General features: G+C 44.1%; 3 protein-coding genes across 8 annotated transcripts in view; 2 read left to right on the top strand and 1 right to left on the bottom strand.

Moving 5' to 3' along the window:
- Positions 1 to 3,790, top strand: part of ORAI2 (ORAI calcium release-activated calcium modulator 2) — a 16,537-nt gene extending 12,747 nt beyond the window's left edge. For 3 of the 4 annotated variants that reach the window (XM_060268410.1, XM_035140138.2, XM_060268412.1), the window contains exon 4: positions 504 to 1,428. The gene's annotated coding sequence lies outside the window, so the exon portion shown is untranslated. Of the gene's footprint in view, positions 1 to 503; positions 1,429 to 3,731 lie in introns of those variants that run through there. The other variant, XM_060268411.1, reaches the window with a different exon arrangement.
- On the bottom strand, positions 1,908 to 18,569 carry ALKBH4 (alkB homolog 4, lysine demethylase). Its single transcript, XM_035139122.2, has 3 exons — positions 18,426 to 18,569; positions 8,538 to 8,735; positions 1,908 to 5,772 (listed from the first exon to the last, which is right to left on the bottom strand). Exons 1-3 carry the CDS (start codon positions 18,567 to 18,569, stop codon positions 5,101 to 5,103), a joined length of 1,014 nt encoding a protein of 337 aa, XP_034995013.1. The 3' UTR covers positions 1,908 to 5,100.
- Positions 18,555 to 18,692, top strand: part of LRWD1 (leucine rich repeats and WD repeat domain containing 1) — a 33,018-nt gene continuing 32,880 nt past the window's right edge. For all 3 annotated transcript variants that reach the window (XM_035139119.2, XM_035139118.2, XM_035139117.2), the window contains exon 1: positions 18,555 to 18,692. The gene's annotated coding sequence lies outside the window, so the exon portion shown is untranslated.

Here is an 18,692-nt window from a genome sequence, read left to right as displayed (position 1 = left end):
GGAAGGGACCTGAAAGGTCATGAAGCCCAACCCTTTCCCTATGCAGGAAATCTGCTCAAGCATCCCTGCTAAGTGGCCCTCCGGTCACTTTAAATCAGACTGGAGGGCCACTTAGCAGAGATGCCAAGTCCATCAATTTCCAAGGTTATTCTTCCCCACTTTCCAACGCTCATACTGCTGGGAAGTTCTTCCTTAATGTTTAGTCGGAATCCTTTTCCTTGCAACGTGGACCTGGTTAAATTATGCTGCCAATTCATGGTCTCAGAGCTTGCGTACAAATCCCTAGCCTCTAGTTTTCTAGACAGTCTCTCCCTGTATTGTCCTGCCTAGGCTTTTAAGCAAAGCAAGCCCTCATTATTCCAGCTCTGGGTGAAGCCTGCAGTGTTTTGATCTGAGTGAGGACCTTCTCAGCGGTGCAGAATTCCCGGTATGGCTCAGCGGTATGGCTGGTGCTGTCACCGCTTAGCTTTCAGCACAAGCTAAAGACTTTCCTTTTCTACCAGGCCTTCAACAACACATCCACCTGATACGATGAAGTTGCACGTTTAATACGGAGGAGCATACGTATTAAGTGAGTTGATGAAATTATTTCTGCCATCTTGTTATGCTTGTTAATGTCATATTGCACATTTCTTTTACTGTGCAATAGTGTATGTTCTTGTTTTATTAATATAGCCCACCCTAGAATCACCTGGTGATAAAGGGCAGAATAATAATTGAGAAGTGGGTTTGTGCCCTACTCTTTGGAGCAGAGGAAGGGTAGAAAAATTGATTCCATTCACATATATAGGCGAACCTACCTAATGCATACTTTCTGAAATACTACGCCAGGCATCCCCAAACTTTGGCCCTCCAGATGTTTTGGACTACAATTCCCATCTTCCCCGACCACTGGCGCTGTTAGCTAGGGATCATGGGAGTTGTAGGCCAAAACATCTGGAGGGCCGCAGTTTGGGGATGCCTGCACTACACGAACAGAAACACACTTTGAAATTTGCAGTTCTCAGAAATTTGCAGTGCAGTTCTCTGGCCAAGGAATATGTACAAACTAGAGGGAATTGTGCTTAAAAATGCATGTATTAGTGAAAACGCATAAAAAAAACATCTCTACCCCTTGCTGTCTTCCTCACCCTCCTTTGGACACAATCCAGTCACTATATTTCAAGGACTGGACTTCAAAAAACAGGCACCCCACCCCAAGATGTGTGTGGACATGCTCCCAACCTTGTTTTCATATTTGAGTTCCTAGCAAAAGGGCTAAAACTCAGTGGCAGAACTCATGCTTTCCATGAAGACCCACTGCTGGTTTGAGCAGAATGTGCCGGATGAGGCAAAACGATGGCTTGACTTTGTTCAAGGCTTTTGTTTGCAAGCGGCTGCTACCCAACAGTACTGGAGATAATGGCTGCACAGATGGGAGTGGCGCTGGCAGGGGGGTCATTAATGGAGAAATCGAAAAAACAAAACTAGTAGCTACCAAGGGGTGGACAGTTAGGAAGAAAAATATTTTTGTACATTGCGATAGGTGTCAGTTCACAATAAAAATGGGTGTGCGAGAGAGAGCACAATGAGCTGGGTGACCTAGAAGCATGAGCAAAATTCTTTTGCTGCTAATTAGTGGAAGCAGTGAACCATCCGAAGTGTGCAAAATCCAGAGCGGTCTTTCTTGAAAGGCCATATTCTTGGCCATAATGAAAACAGTTGACCTTTGGAGGAATAAATCATTCTGCCTAATTCTGCTGAGTCTTGTGAGCGAGCAGCTGCAGGCTAATGACTTTCAGAATAATCCCCTAAATCTGGAAATGGGGATTATTAGGCGGTGACCCAGGACCCAAAGTTTTGGGGTTTTTTTGATAGCAGGACCTAGATCTGCTGCCCTTTTCCCTCTTCTTTTTAGCATTTATATCTAAACCTTTCTAGACGTGTTCAAAGTCATAAAGCAGTATAAGTCATGCACACACACAGCTACATTGCTACAAGAAAATGGGGTGAACAGAAGAACATAGGGGAAGGGATGGGGAGAAGTGGGAGTGGAAGAGCAAGTACGATCCCATCCTCAACTTTTTATATTGCTCAGAGGTGGTGCCAGAACTTTCTGCATTGCTAAGTAGTGGGAATTCTCCCATTTCCTTCTTTACCCAAATTTTGTAAGGGCAAAATGCCAGCAGCATCTCTGCAAGCTTCCCTGTTGTCTTTTAAGTGCACTTCCTTTCAGCATTATCTCATAAAGGCCACTGCTGCCAGCCTCGTTGCGGCATCACCATCTGCTGTGATGTCCCTCCCTTAACCGCTTCTCAGGTAACCAGGCCTCTCTCATCCTTGCAATCAGCTAATGAGGCCCTTCTCATCCCTATCAGTCCAGTTTCCAAGGTCTCACACCCACCACTTCTCTGTCTTATGAAAAGTGGTATGGAACCACAGCTGCTCTGCAGACCAAGCTAAACCTTTTTGTACTGTTGTCATAAATTGTGGCTCATCAAGGATGTTCTTTTGTTTGCTCATTTGCGCCTTTGATTACTGGATTCTGGTTCCCAACATGATAGATAGAACAATTCTCCTTCCCCTTAACAAAGCTGTACAGACTGCTGTCGAAGGCACTGAATTCCTGAAGCACATCGAACTCACTTTCTACCCTTGATCTTTTGGAAAATAAATTGCTGAGAGTCACAGCTTACGTTCCGTCAAACTCTTAAGTACTTTTAAGGCTATTACAACTGCAGTAGCAAAGGCGCCAAAAACCATTCTTAAATTATTAATTGTAGATTTAAAAACCATTTTTGCAAGTTCACAAACCTCTGTTAGCGTATCTAGGAATTGCAAAGCATGGTTGCTGTTTTATGTTGTTTTATTTTGTTCCTTCTGTTGGGGTTGCTCATTTCTTGTTCCCAACCCTAGATTTGAGAGGAAGAATTGCAGTTTGGGGGAAGAAAGGATTCTCCCTTTGTAAAGTGATCTGTGAGAAGAGACAGAGGGGCCATGTGTCCTATTTTTAAGAGGACAGTTCTGTGTGTGAAGGGCTGCTTGGTCCGTCAAAAGGGAGACTAGCAGAGGTCCTGATGTTTCCCCATAGAGAGTTAGCACCTGGTCAGTGTAGGCACACAAATGAGCATGTTCAAATGTCACCAATATATTTGCCCTCTCTTTTAGCAATTCATTTTTTTCTTTCTTAATAATGTATTTGGTGGCAACCCCAGTGGGAGCTGGGCATGAGGATGCTTTAACTGTGAAACTCCCAACCTGAGAGATTCCACACATTATGCACACACCCCGTTGGTGCCACTTGATCAAAAGATTTTTAAATATATTCAAGCAGGCACCTACCTATCTGGTGCTATTTTTAGCTGCATTAGGTGTCTGAATTATAGGACTTGCACCATCACCTCACATTCAAGGTCCCAACACTCTAGCAGGGCCCACTACTGCCTGTTCTGCTCAAAAACCCAGCCTGGTGCCCCCAGCACTGTCAGTCAACTAGATCTGAGCTGCTAGCATAATTTCCCACAGGACCCTGAATTATGCTGGGATACTGGACTAGATGGGCTCTTCTTGTTTCCTTAATAGTTAACTGAATCAATAATGGAACTGTTAGTTGTACCACCTGTGTCCTTCGCCAGGCAGGTGATCCTGCAGGCGGGGGGGCTTTCTATAGGTTCTCTCAGCCTCTCTTCACCAGCAGATACTTTTAAACACTGTTCTTTCAATGCCTACTTTATTTATTCATTCCGCAGCAGTCTCTCTCATAGCTGCCAGCTGAGTCATCATGAGAAAAACAAAATATCCATACTGTTTGGGGAGATATATGGTAGGTATTCTTCACACTTTCAAATATAATTACATGGTGAATGTTAAGCTGCGTTTCGTGTCTGCATACAGGGGGGGAAATACTGGTGCAATAGAGCACACGATTTCATCATCTGTTTGAGGCCAACCCCTAGAATCTTGTTGTGGTGACTGTCAAATCACAGGTGCTACCTGCTGTCTGGGGATCTTCCTATTACAATTTAGTAAGCAAGGTAGCACCTACCTCAAGGTAGGAAGTATGTCCCATGTTGTCAAATGCCTTACACCCTTTTTATTTATCAGGTAGCTGGGATCCTGTGCTGGATTTCTTTAAGATATATTTTCTCAGCTTTCTAAAATTATGTTTGGGGAAAACATAGTGTGATTTTATTGTATTATTTTTATATAAACTGCCAATCCATGTGTGCAGGCAGAACGTGGACTACTGAGGGAGAATCTACAGTAAAGCACATTCAGTTTCCAGTTAATTGATCTTAAAAGCAGAGCAGTGAAAGTGCTCAGTCCCAGGAGCTGTGAGTCAAGGCACAGTGGAGCAAGGCGTACCCAAGGGGTGTCACTGCCCGAGAAAATCTACGCCTCTTACTTATGGAGATACAAGAAAAAGGATGCAGGTAGCATTCCATCCAATTGCTTACTAAGAAAAACCTTACTACCCACCTCCCAGGGTTGGTGGAAACACAGGCAAGGGCCTTCTCCGCTGCAGGACCCAGGCTGTGGAGCCCACAACCTTGGGAAATCTCTCTTGCCTCCATTGGTATTCTGGTGCAGGCTGAAAACTTCATTTCAGGAGGCATGTCTGTTGTTCCAATTTCTGGTTCCTTCACCTTTGCTGACCTCATCAACTTCTTACGTGCTTTCTCAATTTGTCTTAATTAACCATTAACTTTGGTGATTGTTAATTTCCTTGAGTGTTTTGTAAGAAATTCAGCAACATTTAAAAATAAACGGTGCAATGGTTTAACTTGGTATGGGACAACATCTCATGTGATGTTTGCCCTACAGCTATTATATATGTGCAAGTTTCATGGACGTTTAGTTAATCTACATCTGGGGTACACTGCTCTTTCACAGAGAACGATAAAACCCAAGAAGTCTTGCCAGTGTCCCTTGAAAGATCAGTGTGCATGCCTAAGAGCTGGTGGAAGAGGAGCAAAAGGTTCCTTGAAAGATCACTGAAAACCACAGCTTTAGTAGAATTATCAGCTTCTCAGAAAACGACACAAGTTTATGAAAGGCCTTGAAGTTTAATTTCCAGGGACCCAAACAAGTTAAAGAGTTTCAGTTCCTCCACATGGATGTCTATACAGGTATTCCCTGGTATGTCAGAGCCGTTTTTAGGAGCTTTTGACCCAATTCTTCCTGTTCTCCTCCAAGACTGAACTCCGCAGACAATTCTCTGAAGGTGATGCAGATACGGCGGCTTTTAATATGATTGCGATAAATGGCATGTTTCCATCTATAGCGAGCGGGTCCATACAAAACCACTAGGGATCTCTGAGGTAAGTGAATGGCGACAACGACCTCTTTAGACGAAACTGACCTTGTGGGGGAAGAAGGATCAGTTCCCCACTTGGTGGTGCTTCTGAATCCTAAAGAAGTAGACTCTTTAGGCAAATGCTCCTGAGAAACAGCATGGGTCAAAGAGCTGTCTACCTGCTTGCTGTCTTGAAGAAAGGCTGGAAATAACTGGATATGATCCTCTGAGTCACAAGACATGGAGAGCACAGTTGCTGAAAGCAAGTTTAAGCTAACCAGGCGTTCCCCCCAAACCCACCAATCATCCCAGTGGGGGTCAATAGCAGACCCTCTCTCAGGGCCATAATCCAAGTTGCACTGCTCGACTGGAGAGAAGTCCTTGAGCACAGAATGGCTTCTCATTCGAGTCACAATCTCCTGGCTGAAGCTGGGCAAGCCAGCAAAACCGCCTGCTTTCAACTTGCGCTTCTTGAAATTCACTTTGGGGCCATAGTCCTATTGGAAGGAGGAGGAGGAAGAGAATCAGTTACTTGAGCTGGTAACAAAGCACTGCTTCACTTTTTCCTGGTTCAAATCTTGCCTTGGCCATGAAGCCTCTAGGAAGCCTCAGACAAGCTGCTCCTTAGTCCACAAATTGGTAGTATGAGAATAATAATACTGACCCACCTTACAAGCACTACCAGTGCGGTTTATTAAGTACAGCTGTCCCTTGATAGAACCTGCATATAACTAAAGCAATAGCTTTGAACATCATGTTTCCCCCATCTAATCCCCATCGGAGCCTTAAGATCCTCTTCAGAAGCTGTGCTCTGGGGCTCTTGTGACATGTGGCTCTTGGCATGTGGCAGGTAACCATCAGGGAGGCGGTGTTTTCAACAGTGACACTTTGGGCGTGGAATGCCATTCCCGGAAGTGGATGGGCCTGGCACCTTACTTATGGTCACAAAGTGATTTTACTGATTTAAACCAAAACCACCGCTTTTCTGATTTTAATTAGTAGCTTTTGTTCTCTCTCATTCCTGGAAATTTAAGACTGCATGCTGTTTTTATCATATTGTCACTTAATCATACTATATTTCACTTTATGACTGTAAGCTGCCCAGAGTACTTCGGGATAGGCCTGGGTGATATCTGGATTTCAACATCGCAATATATATCCCCAGCTAAATATCACAATATCTCGATATACTGTATCATGATATATATCTGCAGTGGCGGAGGGGCTTGCTGGGCCTCCCTGCGGAGGCAGAGGCTCCTGCCATACCTCCCCCACAGCGGCGGAGGGTGTGCTACACTTCCCTGCAGCAGCCAAGGGCCTTGACAAGGCTCCCTGGCGTGGTGGAGGGCCTTAAAATGTAAGGAAGTAGTAGATTTAATAAAAATATTAAATAAACTTCCATATATTCTATTTAATACATTTTCAACTTATTTATGAACTAAACTTGCTTCTACTTTACTTTGAGTAAGCCCCATTGAATTCAGTAGGGCTTGCTTGTGAGTAGACACACATTTGCTTTCGAAAAACACCCTCACCATCATTCTCACAGTACCCAACCTCCCATTCAGTATAAGGCAGCCAGCTAAATCTTCTCCCCCCCCACAGAAGCCCCCCCCCAAGCCCTGATCATACCAATCTTTCCTTTTTTATCAGAGGGAGGGAGGGCCAGCAAGCAAAAAGTTAGTCTCCTTTAATTTTTTAAAAACACCCTTTTTAATATGGAGGAAAGCTATTTAAGGGGAACCAACAACATAAACACCACCAGAAAATGAAAACTCTTCCTCTTTTTTTCACTGGAGAGGGAAGAAATAAGTGCTTTCCAGTTCTTTGTTTACTTTACCATATTTCCCCAAAAATAAGACACCGTCTTATATTTTTCTTCTAGAAGACACACTACGGCTTATTTTCAGGGGATGTCTTATTTTTATTACACATCCAGCCTCGCCTCTTCCTTGGCGCCATCCAGAACTGTGCCTATCACCATGTCTCATTTTCGGGGTATGGCTTATATTGCGCAAATGCTTAGAAATCCTGCGACTGCTTATTTTATGGGTATGTCTTATTTTCGGGGAAACAGGGTAGCTGGGGGGGGTTCCTCCTAGTAGACCTCATAATTAGGGGTGCTGGTGGCGCTGTGGTCTAAACCATAGAGCCTAGGGCTTGCCAATCAAAAGGTCGGCAGTTCGAATCCCCAGGAAGGGGTGAGCTCCCGTTGCTCGGTCCCTGCTCCTGCCAACCTAGCAGTTCGAAAGCACGTCAAAGTGCAAGTAGATAAATAGGTACCACTCTGGCAGGAAGGTAAACGGCGTTTCCGTGCGCTGCTCTGGTTAACCAGAAGCGGCTTAGTCATGCTGGCCACATGACCCAGAAGCTGTCTGTGGACAGACGCCTACTCCCTCGGCCTATAGAGCGAGATGAGTGCCACAACCCCAGAGTCATCTGTGACTGGACCTAATGGTCAGGGGTACCTTTATCTTTACCTAAATGAAAAGATAAGGGGACGTGGGTGGTGCTGTGGTCTAAACCACAGAGCCTAGAACTTGCCGATCAGAAGGTTGGTGGTTCGAATCCTGGTGATGGGGTGAGCTCCCATTGCTCGGTCCCTGCTCCTGCCAACCTAGCAGTTCGAAAGCACGTCAAAGCGCAAGTAGATAAATAGGTACAGCTCTGGTGGGAAGGTAAACGGCATTTCCATGTGCTGCTCTGGTTGGCCAGAAGCGGCTTAGTCATGCTGGCCACATGACCTGGAAGCTGTACGCCAGCTCCCTCAGCCAGTAAAGTGAGATGAGCGCTGCAACCCCAGAGTCGTTCCCGACTGGACCTAATGGTCAGGGGTCCCTTTACCTTTATATGAAAAGATACCAAAATAAAAACTTAGTTGGTCTTTAAGGTGCTACTGAAGGAATGTTTTTTTATTTTTGTTTCGACTCATACCAACACGACTACCTACCTGTAACTTATCACAATGTTATTTCAACAATATGGTGATTCATTGCACAGATCTACTTCTAGATGGCCATACATACATACGGTACATGCAAAATATTTTAAAAGAAATAAATTAGGCTGTGTATGCATGTGTCATATTGGAAATGCTGTATATGTGGATATTGGAACTCACGTTGCCCCAATGCTGGTCCAACACACTAACCACTGCACCATTTGAAGCAGAAAGAGGGAGATGAGGAAGAGGGGAAAGCCATGCACATTTCTTTTAAAAAATCAAGTTGGGGTTGAAGGAATTTCAATTCGAAAACAAGACCTGTTTTCTTCGGCCAGACTGTGATGGCTTCCAAGCACTGCAGTCCATCAGCTCAACCATCCTGCATTCTTCATCTGCACTTATGAACCCTTCCAGTAAAAAGACTCCTGGAAACGGAAAGGCCCAGCCTGCAAATTCTGATTCCTTTTCTCCTACAGCAAAGCCAGTCAGTGGACAGTACACAAAGTTTGCACTTATCTGAGAAAAGGAGAGACAGCAAATTAGACTTTTGCATTTTCAGTATGGATACTCAAGTACAGAAACAGGTAGCAGTAGTCCCATTTGCATGATCAAATCTGTAATTTTTGTTGTTCCGTGACAGCTACAATGTGCTTTTGTAGAATTAAAAGTTGCTCCACAAAAACAATTGTTGTTACGATTTCATTATCTTCCTTGAGGTTTAAGGATGATTTAAGGGAAGCCTTTGAGATACTAAAATTCTCTACCGAATCACAGAGTGTTATTTTAATACCGTACTGTACTTTTTCTGATGAAGGAGCTTCTTACCGGTAACACCTGAAATAGCATATGATACGTATTATCCATTTGTAGGGACTAAAAGGAAGTTAAAAAGTGGCAAGATAAAAGAAAAGATTCTTTTTAAAAAGATTTTTGATAGGCAAAGTGAGTAAGCATTTGTTTTACTTCTGATTCTGTTACTGTATTAGTCATTTCTGACCACATAGTTAAAATAATGATCGAAATAATTGGTTTCAAAGCTTTCTGCATTTGGGGTCCTTATCACAGGTGAACATAATTGTAATATAGATAAATGGGATTATACAAAGGAGTGGTATGACAAATAATTTTCATATGCACCATGCTTGGTTTGTAAAGTTATTTTGTTGTCAAGTAGATGGTGAAAGAGGTTTAATAGAAAGCAAAATACTTCCCTTCAATTGAGACGTAATAATTCTTAAAGAAATAGGTTTGACAATGCTATCCCATTGAATTCAATGGTACTTTCTCCCAAGGAAGCATGTACAGAATTGCAGCCTAAATTTCCTTTAGTTGTGACAGCCCTTCTAAATATTTTTGATCAAGTAAGTTCTGGCCCCAAACCTCTGCTGCAAAAAGAGTTCATAATATGCACCTTAATTGGCACTTCTCCTGTGACAAATAGGGCTTACAACCCAGAAAAGTCCACATAGGATTACAGCCCAAAGGTGTTATGCCACCAGTGGTGGACCTACATTTTGGGGGCCCTGAAGCTTGGACTGTCATGTGGGCCCCTTTGCAACCAGTGGCAAGGTCTGGGTAGCTACTGTAAGCTTCTTCAATGGGGTTGGTCCACAACAGATCATAATACCTTTATAACATTTGTGCTACTGACTCTCAAATCTTTGGGATTGTTTAAGTATATACAACAAAAAATCAATCCATTTGAGTAATGTGACTCAAACTGGTCTACTAGACCCCAAAATTTTAAGCAATACAGACTAAAATTACTTCTGGGGCTCCTCCAGAATTGGGGCCCCTGAAGCTTAAGCTTCATTAGTTTCATAGTAGATCTGCCCATGTATGCCACTTGAGCATGTGGAAAACGTTATTTCAGAAGGGGCCCTTGTTAGTTTGAAGAAACTAAAAGAAAAAGAAAAAACTTGTGGAATGATAGAAGTTGGAACCTAATCACAAGTTCCTCACTTGTGCCCTTTAAAAAAAAATATTTTTAAAAAATTTCTTTCTTTAAAAACATAGACACACACATACATACATTTAATATACAAAAAAACAAGGGGGGAAAACCATTACATCTCTCTATATGTACAATCCACACCTCCTTTGTGGTGACTTCCAATTATTCTCTCTAAAGTATAATCTATATATTAACCTTATCGCACAGTTCTGGATTTCTGTTTACATTTATTTTTGAGTTAAAGTTAGGTTCAGCTTTAGTCTGCCATTAGGATTCTTGGTATACCATTACTTTTTAAATACTCATCAAACATCCTCCATTCCTTCTGTGTTTTTTGTTTCATCTGTCCTCTTATTCTTTCAGTGGTTTTTGCTAACTGTAAATATTCTATCATTAAAGTTTGCCAGTCCATTATGCTGGGTGTGTTTTCATTTTTCCAATTTCTCGCGACCAGGACTCTTGCTGCTTCAATTCCATACATTAACAATCTTCTTTTTGTGGTTTTAATATCCTCTGGTATTATATTTAGTAAAAACATTTCCGGTCTTTTTTTAAGTGTACATTTTGACATTTTTAAAAGTTCTTCATAGATGTTATTCCAATACCTACATATTTCCGGACACTTCCACCACATATGTACTGTATTAGAGACCCTTTTTTCCGCGTTGCACCTCCAGCACTTAGATTTATTCTTAATAGTTCCTCACTTGTGCCTTACTTAGGGCTAACTGGTGTACATATTGGACAGTAGCTTCGGCTTTTGTGTGTTGACATGATTGAATGCACCACCCTTGGTGGTGGTTCATGTCTGTCTTTGATGTTTTATAGGTTGATTGTTTTATAACTTCTGGTGGAAGCCCTCCTTGGTCTTTTCCATTGTAAAAGAAAGGCAAACAATAAAGGTTAAAGTTACAGGTAGGTAGCCGTGTTGGTCTGTTGGTTCCGTGTTGGTTCTTCAGATATCTGAAGAAGTGTGCATGCACACGAAAGCTCATACCAAAATATAAACTTAGTTGGTCTTTAAGGTGCTACTGAAGGAATTTTTTAATAAAGGTTAAAGAATGCAAGCAGTACAGCCTATGACACTACTGATTATTGATGAGGGGAAGGCACTGTGCATTTTCTCCTGGGGCTGAGCATGAAGTGACCTGGGTTGTCCCCATACTCCATGGGTTGTGAACATTATTGTTATTTTAAGTGGTAGCTTTGCATCTTGAGGTGTGAATATGGTTATTGTGGTTATTGTAATTATTAGTACTTTTCATTACAGGATAATGCACTCTGCATACTGGAGTTGCCAACATGTTACCACAGGAGAAATGACTTAAAATATCAGGGAGATGTGCTGCCCTGGTGCAAAACATAGATCTCAGGCACAGATACTCCTCATAATTTAAACAAGGGATCTCCCCTCAAACCACAGGTCACTTCTGTATACCCACAGATGTGTTATCTGATTTGTCGATAGTTTTGTCATCATCCTGTGTAAAAATTGTTGTAAACAAAATATGCCCTTTTTCCCTTATGGGGTATCCAAGAGCCCATATAGAGTCCTTAAGTGGGTTCCCTATCGGTAGGAGAAAATAGCAGAGGCCAACCAGAGAATATTGAGAAGCAAAGCAGCTAGTAAGCCTGATCTTTATTAAACTTGTTGCAACAGGGTGCTCCCCCCACACGCAGGAGAGAGGAGAACCCAGAACAAAGGTGTACCCGCCCTTATGTAGACTTTTGAAACTGCGTACCCTCGAACTCCAGACCACTCCCAGAAACATCATACATACATCACAGAAGGGGCAGAGGCGTAGCAAGCCCAGGTGGTACCCGGTGTGGATTTTTGTCACCCCCTCCCCCACATCGACAGCTCGGGGTAGGCTTGGGAGTCACGGGCGGGCACTGAATGTCACCCCCTCAGTGATGAAACCTGGGGTGGTCCGCCCCCTTTCCTACACCTCTGTGCCCCCATCCCGTGATTTCCAAGTACCCCGAGTCATCTTGTCCTCTCTCGAGCCATGGCTCATGTCCGTCCCCCTCCCTCCCTCCCCAGCTCGCTGTAAAGTGGGAGCCGCTTACAGTGAGCCAGGGAGGGAGGCTGGGACTAAAAAGTTTAAATCTAAAAATTTAATGTCTCATCCCATCTGAGTTATGATGGGAGTTCAGTTTCTGTTAATTGGTTAATTGGTTCTCATGGGAAACTTACAGATTCTGGCTTCACACAATTAACTCAAGGCAGTGTCAATTTACTCTTGACAGAAAGCCAAGGTCTGCCTGACCTAGAAACTACTTTCTTCTGATTGGTTAACGACCAGCACTGAACTCTGTTATCAAGGAATGCTAGCACAGTTGGTTTTTGTTAGGTGTTAGGAGTAGAAGTGCTGTGTATATGGTTGGAGAGAGAAAGAGTAAGGATTTGTTTTGCTTTGCTTTGTATGCAGAAACTCTGCTGCTTTTATTTTCTTTTAATAAATCCTGTAAATAGTTATTCTGCGTCTAGCCGACTAGTCACTTCCACCTCAACTAGCTTCTGTGCTGTGCAGGAAAACTCTGCTACGTTTGGGCTAAAGCCACTAGAGCTATGCCTGACACTTCAAAATTCTAAGAGGTTATGGGCCCAGTGCTGCCAGCCTGAGTTGTGGTGGTGTCAGCGTAAGCGGAGAGGTTCCAGTAGTTCCAGAAGTCGTTGTTCCTGTGGCGTTGGTGCAGCGGAAGGACACTGGCTGGTTCCTGACTGTCGTGAGCTGGAGACGCAGTGGACTCAAGGACGACAGCTGCAGCGTGTGAGTGCTGGGTGCTGTGGTTCCTGTTCTCTCTCAGTGGCCGTGAGTAGCTGGTTCCAGGTTCCAGGGACATCGCTCTCAAGATGGCCTCACAACCAGTTCAGATGGCTTTTGAGCGTCTGAATGACTCCAATTACTTGCTGTGGTCGGAACGCATGCAGGCAGTGCTGCAGAGGGATCATCTCTGGCAAGTGGTGAGTAAGTTTCCTGCGAAGCCTGATGATGAAGACCTTGATAAAGACCAAAGAGCAAGGGCCACAATTGTCTTGGGGCTGGAAGATTCCCAGTTGCCGTATGTGAGGGGAATCAAGACAGCTAGAGGTGTGTGGCAAGCACTTAAAGAACTCCATGTGTGTGAGACAGCGGTTTCCAAGCTGTTTATTCGCAAGGCATTGTACAAGGCAATGTTACAGCCTGGGGTTACAATGCAGGAACACCTACACAGTCTGCAGTTAAAGTTTGTTGCGCTTCAGGAAAGAGACTGTGCGTTAGACCAGCAGGAGAAGGTGGCTATCATTCTGAGCTCTCTCCCTGAAAGCTGGGATAATCTTGTTATGTCTCTAGAAGCAATGAAAGAGGATGATTTAACAGTCAGTTATGTTACTGGGCGTTTGATTGAAGAATGGCAGAAGAAGCAAGAAAGGTCGTTGGCTGCAGAGGCTTCTACAAGCGGGCGGTTTGAAAGGAGTTCTCATACCGTACCAGAGATGAAGCAGCAGCAGCGTGCCGGTGAGGAGTCAGCATTTGCCGTTAGGCGTTGTTTCCGATGTGGGTCTTCAGCGCATCTAAAACATCAATGTCCGGAGTTGGTCAAGTCTCAGCGGCCGGTGCAGGAGCAGAGACGAGATCAGCAGCAGCAGCAGCAGCATAAAAAGAAATTCTTCAAACGAAAACAATTGGGTCAGCTGGTGACCGCCGAGGTCAAGATTGCTGAGGAGAAACAAGCTGTCTGGGTGGTCGATTCGGGAGCGTCTCGGCACATTGTAAATTCAGATGAATTGTTTGTTTCCAAGAACTCGGCACAGCGCAGCCAGGTGGCTCTAGCAGACGGAAGTACTTCTGAAGTGATTTCGGGGGGTGCAGTTTTTGTTCCTTGTCTGCGTGAATGCCTGCAAAATGTACTGTGTGTGCCTTCATTAAGGAGCAATCTGATGTCTGTAGATTGTTTGCTAAAAGCTGGGTTTAAAGTGCATTTTGAAGGAGACAGTTGCATGATTAAGAAGGCTGGTGAGATTTTAGGCACTGCTAAGTCAGAAGGAGGCTTGTTTTGGCTTAAAGCAGGATCTCAAGTTGCAGCAGTGGTCAGTAAATCTCAGCCTGCAGTGAGCAACAAAGCTATACATGACAACTGTGTGCACTTATTGCACAGGAAAATGGGGCATGCTGGCTGGAAAAGTGTACTGAAAATGTCTGAATTGGCTGATGGGTGCAATTTAAAGAGTTGTAACCTGTACCTTGACTGCAATATTTGTAAAAAGGTTAAAACCCACAGAGTCTCTTACCCCAGGAGTGATAGAGTTAGTGAGTCACCGCTACAGCTAGTCCACATGGACGTGGTTGGTCCATTTGCTGTAAGCAGGGGTGGATCACGTTTTTCGCTAACAATTGTTGATGACGCGACACGTTACACTTGGTGTTATCCAATGAAGCATAAGGGTGACGTGTTCACTAAATTTAAAGGCTGGGTGGCATCTGTGGAAAGGTTTCTGTCCCTTAAACTCAGAAGGATTCAGACGGACAGAGGTGGGGAATTTATGTCTAATGCTTTTAGAGATTGGTTACAGAAGCGTGGCATTGGGCATAGAAAAACGAACGTTTTTTCCCCGGAAGAGAACGGCATTGCGGAGCGAAAACACAGACCTCTTCAAGAAATGATGTTTGCCATGCTTGATGATGCTGATTTGCCCATGTCTTATTGGGGGGAGAGCATGCTCACCGCGTGTTATTTCCAAAATAGGCTCTTTCATCAAACAATAGGGACAACTCCGTACTTTAAATTGTTTGGCAAAAAAACCAAAATTGACCACTTGCATGTGTTTGGGTCAAAAGCCTGGGTATTAATTCCAAAACAAATGAGAAAGAAGGGAGATCCTAAGACCAAACAGTTAGTGTTTGTGGGCTACCAGGAGCTAGGAAAAGGTTTCCGCTTTGCTGAAGGGACAAATGGCATTGTGATCTCCAGGAATGCCAGTTTTTGTGAACATAGTGGCTGGGAGAGACTACATGCCAATACTGAGGTTTGGTTTGAACCTTCCCAGGGGCTTCGTGACTCTGAAGGTAAACATAGAGAATCAGAGTCTGAGGGGGAGGAAAGTTCAGATAAGAGCTCTCAAGAAAGTGCAATTAGCCAGAGACCAGTTGCTAAGCAACAGAAGAGAGGTCATAGTTCTGAGGAGGAAAGTGGGTCAGAAGAAAAATTTTCTCCCAGAAGATCTAAAAGACAAAACAAAGGAGTGCCTCCAGAGCGGTTTTCTCCAGATACTGCAAATGTGTTTAGTGTAATTGCAGAGCCCAAGAGTTTTCAGGAGGTGTTAAAGTTACCAAAAGAGGAGGCAGAGCTTTGGAAACAGGCAATGGAGGAAGAGATGTCTTCTTTGAATGAGCACAAGGTTTTTACACCAGTAGCAGCACCTGAGGGGGCAAAGATTGTAGGCTGCAGGTGGGTGTACAAACTTAAAGCACTGGTGACAGGAGGGTACAAATATAAAGCTCGTTTAGTGGCTCAGGGATACTCTCAGAGGCCTGGAAAAGATTATGACGAGACTTTTTCCCCTACCGCTAAGGGGGACAGTGTAAGGCTGATTCTAACGCTTGGAGCAAAGAGAAAACTCCAGTTAAATCATTTTGACATACAGCCTGCATATTTACATGCATCATTATCAGAAGACCTGTATCTAGCTGAACCGCCTGGTTATGAGACAGGTTCCAATAGAGTGCTGAAATTAAACAAATCTCTATATGGGCTCAAACAGGCTGCAAGATCTTGGAACAAATGTTTTCATGAGGCCTTAGTGTCATTTGGTTTCAAGCAGAGTACAGCTGACAATTGTGTTTATGTACGTGGTACAGGCAGTAATCAAGAGTTTTGTCTGCTCTATGTAGATGACGTATTGTATGCTTGCAAGACAGACAAACAAACTAAAAGGTTTGCCAAGCAATTGTGAGGTAAGTTCAAAGTGAAGGACTTAGGCCCTGTTCGGGCATATCTAGGGTTGGAAGTGTGCTGGGCCCAAGATGGCAGCTGCCTAATTAGTCAGCAGAACAAAATTAAACAGCTACTGACTACGTACAGGATGCAGGATTGCAAAGGGGCAGCAGTACCTATGGATCCAGGTTTCATAAAAACACTTCATACAGATGAGAGTCCTGTATTTGAACATCCTGATGTATATCATTCTGTAATTGGAAGTCTATTGTATCTAGCACAATGGTCCAGACCTGATATTAGCTATGCAGTAGGCATACTAAGTAGATTGGTCTCAAAACCTACACTAAATGCCTGGAAAGGGCTAAAGCAAGTTCTGAGATACCTCAAACAGACAATTGGCTATATGTTACAACTAAATTCTTCAGAGGATGAAATGTTGAGTTGCTACTGTGATAGTGACTGGGGAAATTTGCCAGATAGAAAATCTGTCACAGGATTAGTCATAATGTTTGGTGGAGCTTTAATCAGCTGGCGATCGCGCAAGCAGAACGTCGTAAGTGTGTCATCAACGGAATCTGAGTACGCCGCATTGAGTGAATTGTGCAACGAGGTGGTTTATTTCAAGCGTTTGTTAGCAGATTTAAATGTAAATTGTGGAGAACCAGTACAAGTTTACATTGATAATCAGGCTTGTATAACCTTAAGTAAAACAGAGGGTTTCAAGTCACGTTCCAAACATATCGCTGTAAAATACCAAAATGTACGTTGCAGTGTACAAGACAATGTAATCACATGTACTTATGTATCAAGTGAAGAAAATGTGGCAGATGTGTTAACTAAACCATTGGCAAAGATAAAGAACAAGCAAATGTGCAAGGGTTTAGGTTTGCTGGAAAAATGAGTGAACAGTAAAAGTTCCTACACAGGTGTTAATAGATGTTAATTGTCCAACAGAATCTGTGAGGGGGTGTTCAGTTTCTGTTAATTGGTTAATTGGTTCTCATGGGAAACTTACAGATTCTGGCTTCACACAATTAACTCAAGGCAGTGTCAATTTACTCTTGACAGAAAGCCAAGGTCTGCCTGACCTAGAAACTACTCTCTTCTGATTGGTTAACGACCAGCACTGAACTCTGTTATCAAGGAATGCTAGCACAGTTGGTTTTTGTTAGGTGTTAGGAGTAGAAGTGCTGTGTATATGGTTGGAGAGAGAAAGAGTAAGGATTTGTTTTGCTTTGCTTTGTATGCAGAAACTCTGCTGCTTTTATTTTCTTTTAATAAATCCTGTAAATAGTTATTCTGCGTCTAGCCGACTAGTCACTTCCACCTCAACTAGCTTCTGTGCTGTGCAGGAAAACTCTGCTACGTTTGGGCTAAAGCCACTAGAGCTATGCCTGACACTTCAAAATTCTAAGAGTTCGTAACCCGAGGTACCACTGTACTTTAAAATTGCAAAAAAGTTACAATTGAAAACTTCCAAAAAAAAATTCTAAGAGCTACCCAAATTTTAATCTTGGGATCTCACTGGGAACACATTTTTAAAAATTGCACATACATGTCTGCCCTATTAGGTTCTATTTAGGATAAATGGGTCTTCTTGGGAGTAAAATATAACAGAATAAACAAGGCTTTCAAACTACCACATCAGTTACTTGGAGGCATTTCTTTAACAAGTTATTCAACTGAAAGGTATCTGAAAACCTAGTCGGGCTTTCCTTTTAAAAATGTGTTCCAAAGCCGCCCGAGCGGTCTATTTTGCATGACAGAATCAACGCTTCGAAAGAATCCTCGCTTAGTACAGTATTTCATTTCATGGACATTAATGAACGGAAGCGAGTCCCCCAGTTTTAGCGATGTGCTGCGTGAAGAAGGGCCTTTTCCACTTATCACTGTCTTGAATCTCCCAATATTCAGCTTCGCGGGATGTCCGCGAGTTCGAGTGTTAGGTGAGAGAGAGAGAGAGAGAGAGGAAAACACTTTCCTCTACCCACTTTCTCCATGACTGCCATGATCGTGTCACTTCTCCCGCGCCTTTCCCCCCAAACTAAAAGAGCCCCCCAAAACCTTTCCTCGCAGCGAAGTGGCTCCTCGTTGCCCCTTTCCTCCTATCCACTACTGTACTATTATGGCAGCGATTTCTCACCGCCCGCGTGGTGGGCGCCTGCACTCTGCACCCCCTCAAGAGTTCCGGGGCGAAGGCTCCTTCCCCCTCCCTCCCTCCCTTTTTCCACACACACCTCCCCGCTTCCTCCAAACCTTCCCCCTCGCCCCTGAATGCCCACCCACTTCCCCCACCATCACTCCTCCTCCTCCGATGCCGCGCGTGGTACCTGCGGGGGCGGAGCGGCCTCGCAGAACAGGCAGCCGCGGACCCCTTTGCACCCGCAGCAGCCCCCGGGCTCGCCTCCCGCTCCCCGTCCTCCGGAGGCGGCAACAGCAGCAGCAGCGGCGGCCGCCACCGCCTCCTCCTCCATCCCGACCCCGGTAGCTCTTGCCGCCGCCACCGACCTTGTCAAGAGGGCCTCCCTCGGAGCTTCCGGTACGCCGAGCCCTGGCGGCGGCGGCGGCAGGAGCAGGAGCCCCTTCGCCCGCCTGAG

Source organism: Zootoca vivipara, chromosome 15 (assembly GCF_963506605.1).
Source record: "Zootoca vivipara chromosome 15, rZooViv1.1, whole genome shotgun sequence".
Taxonomy (NCBI): Eukaryota; Metazoa; Chordata; class Lepidosauria; order Squamata; family Lacertidae; genus Zootoca; species Zootoca vivipara.
This window is presented reverse-complemented; position numbering and strand designations above follow the sequence as displayed.

What these genes read in the sequence shown, in the direction of transcription:
- ALKBH4 (XM_035139122.2), bottom strand. Translation starts at nt 18,569, where the DNA reads ATGGAGGAGGAGGCGGTGGCGGCCGCCGCTGCTGCTGCTGTTGCCGCC. An exon ending in AGGCCGCTCCGCCCCCGCAG is followed by an intron (nt 8,736 to 18,425) that starts GTACCACGCGCG and finishes TCCTTTTCTCAG; the next exon opens with ATAAGTGCAAACTTTGTGTA. An exon ending in AGTCTGGCCGAAGAAAACAG is followed by an intron (nt 5,773 to 8,537) that starts GTCTTGTTTTCG and finishes TCCTTCCAATAG; the next exon opens with GACTATGGCCCCAAAGTGAA.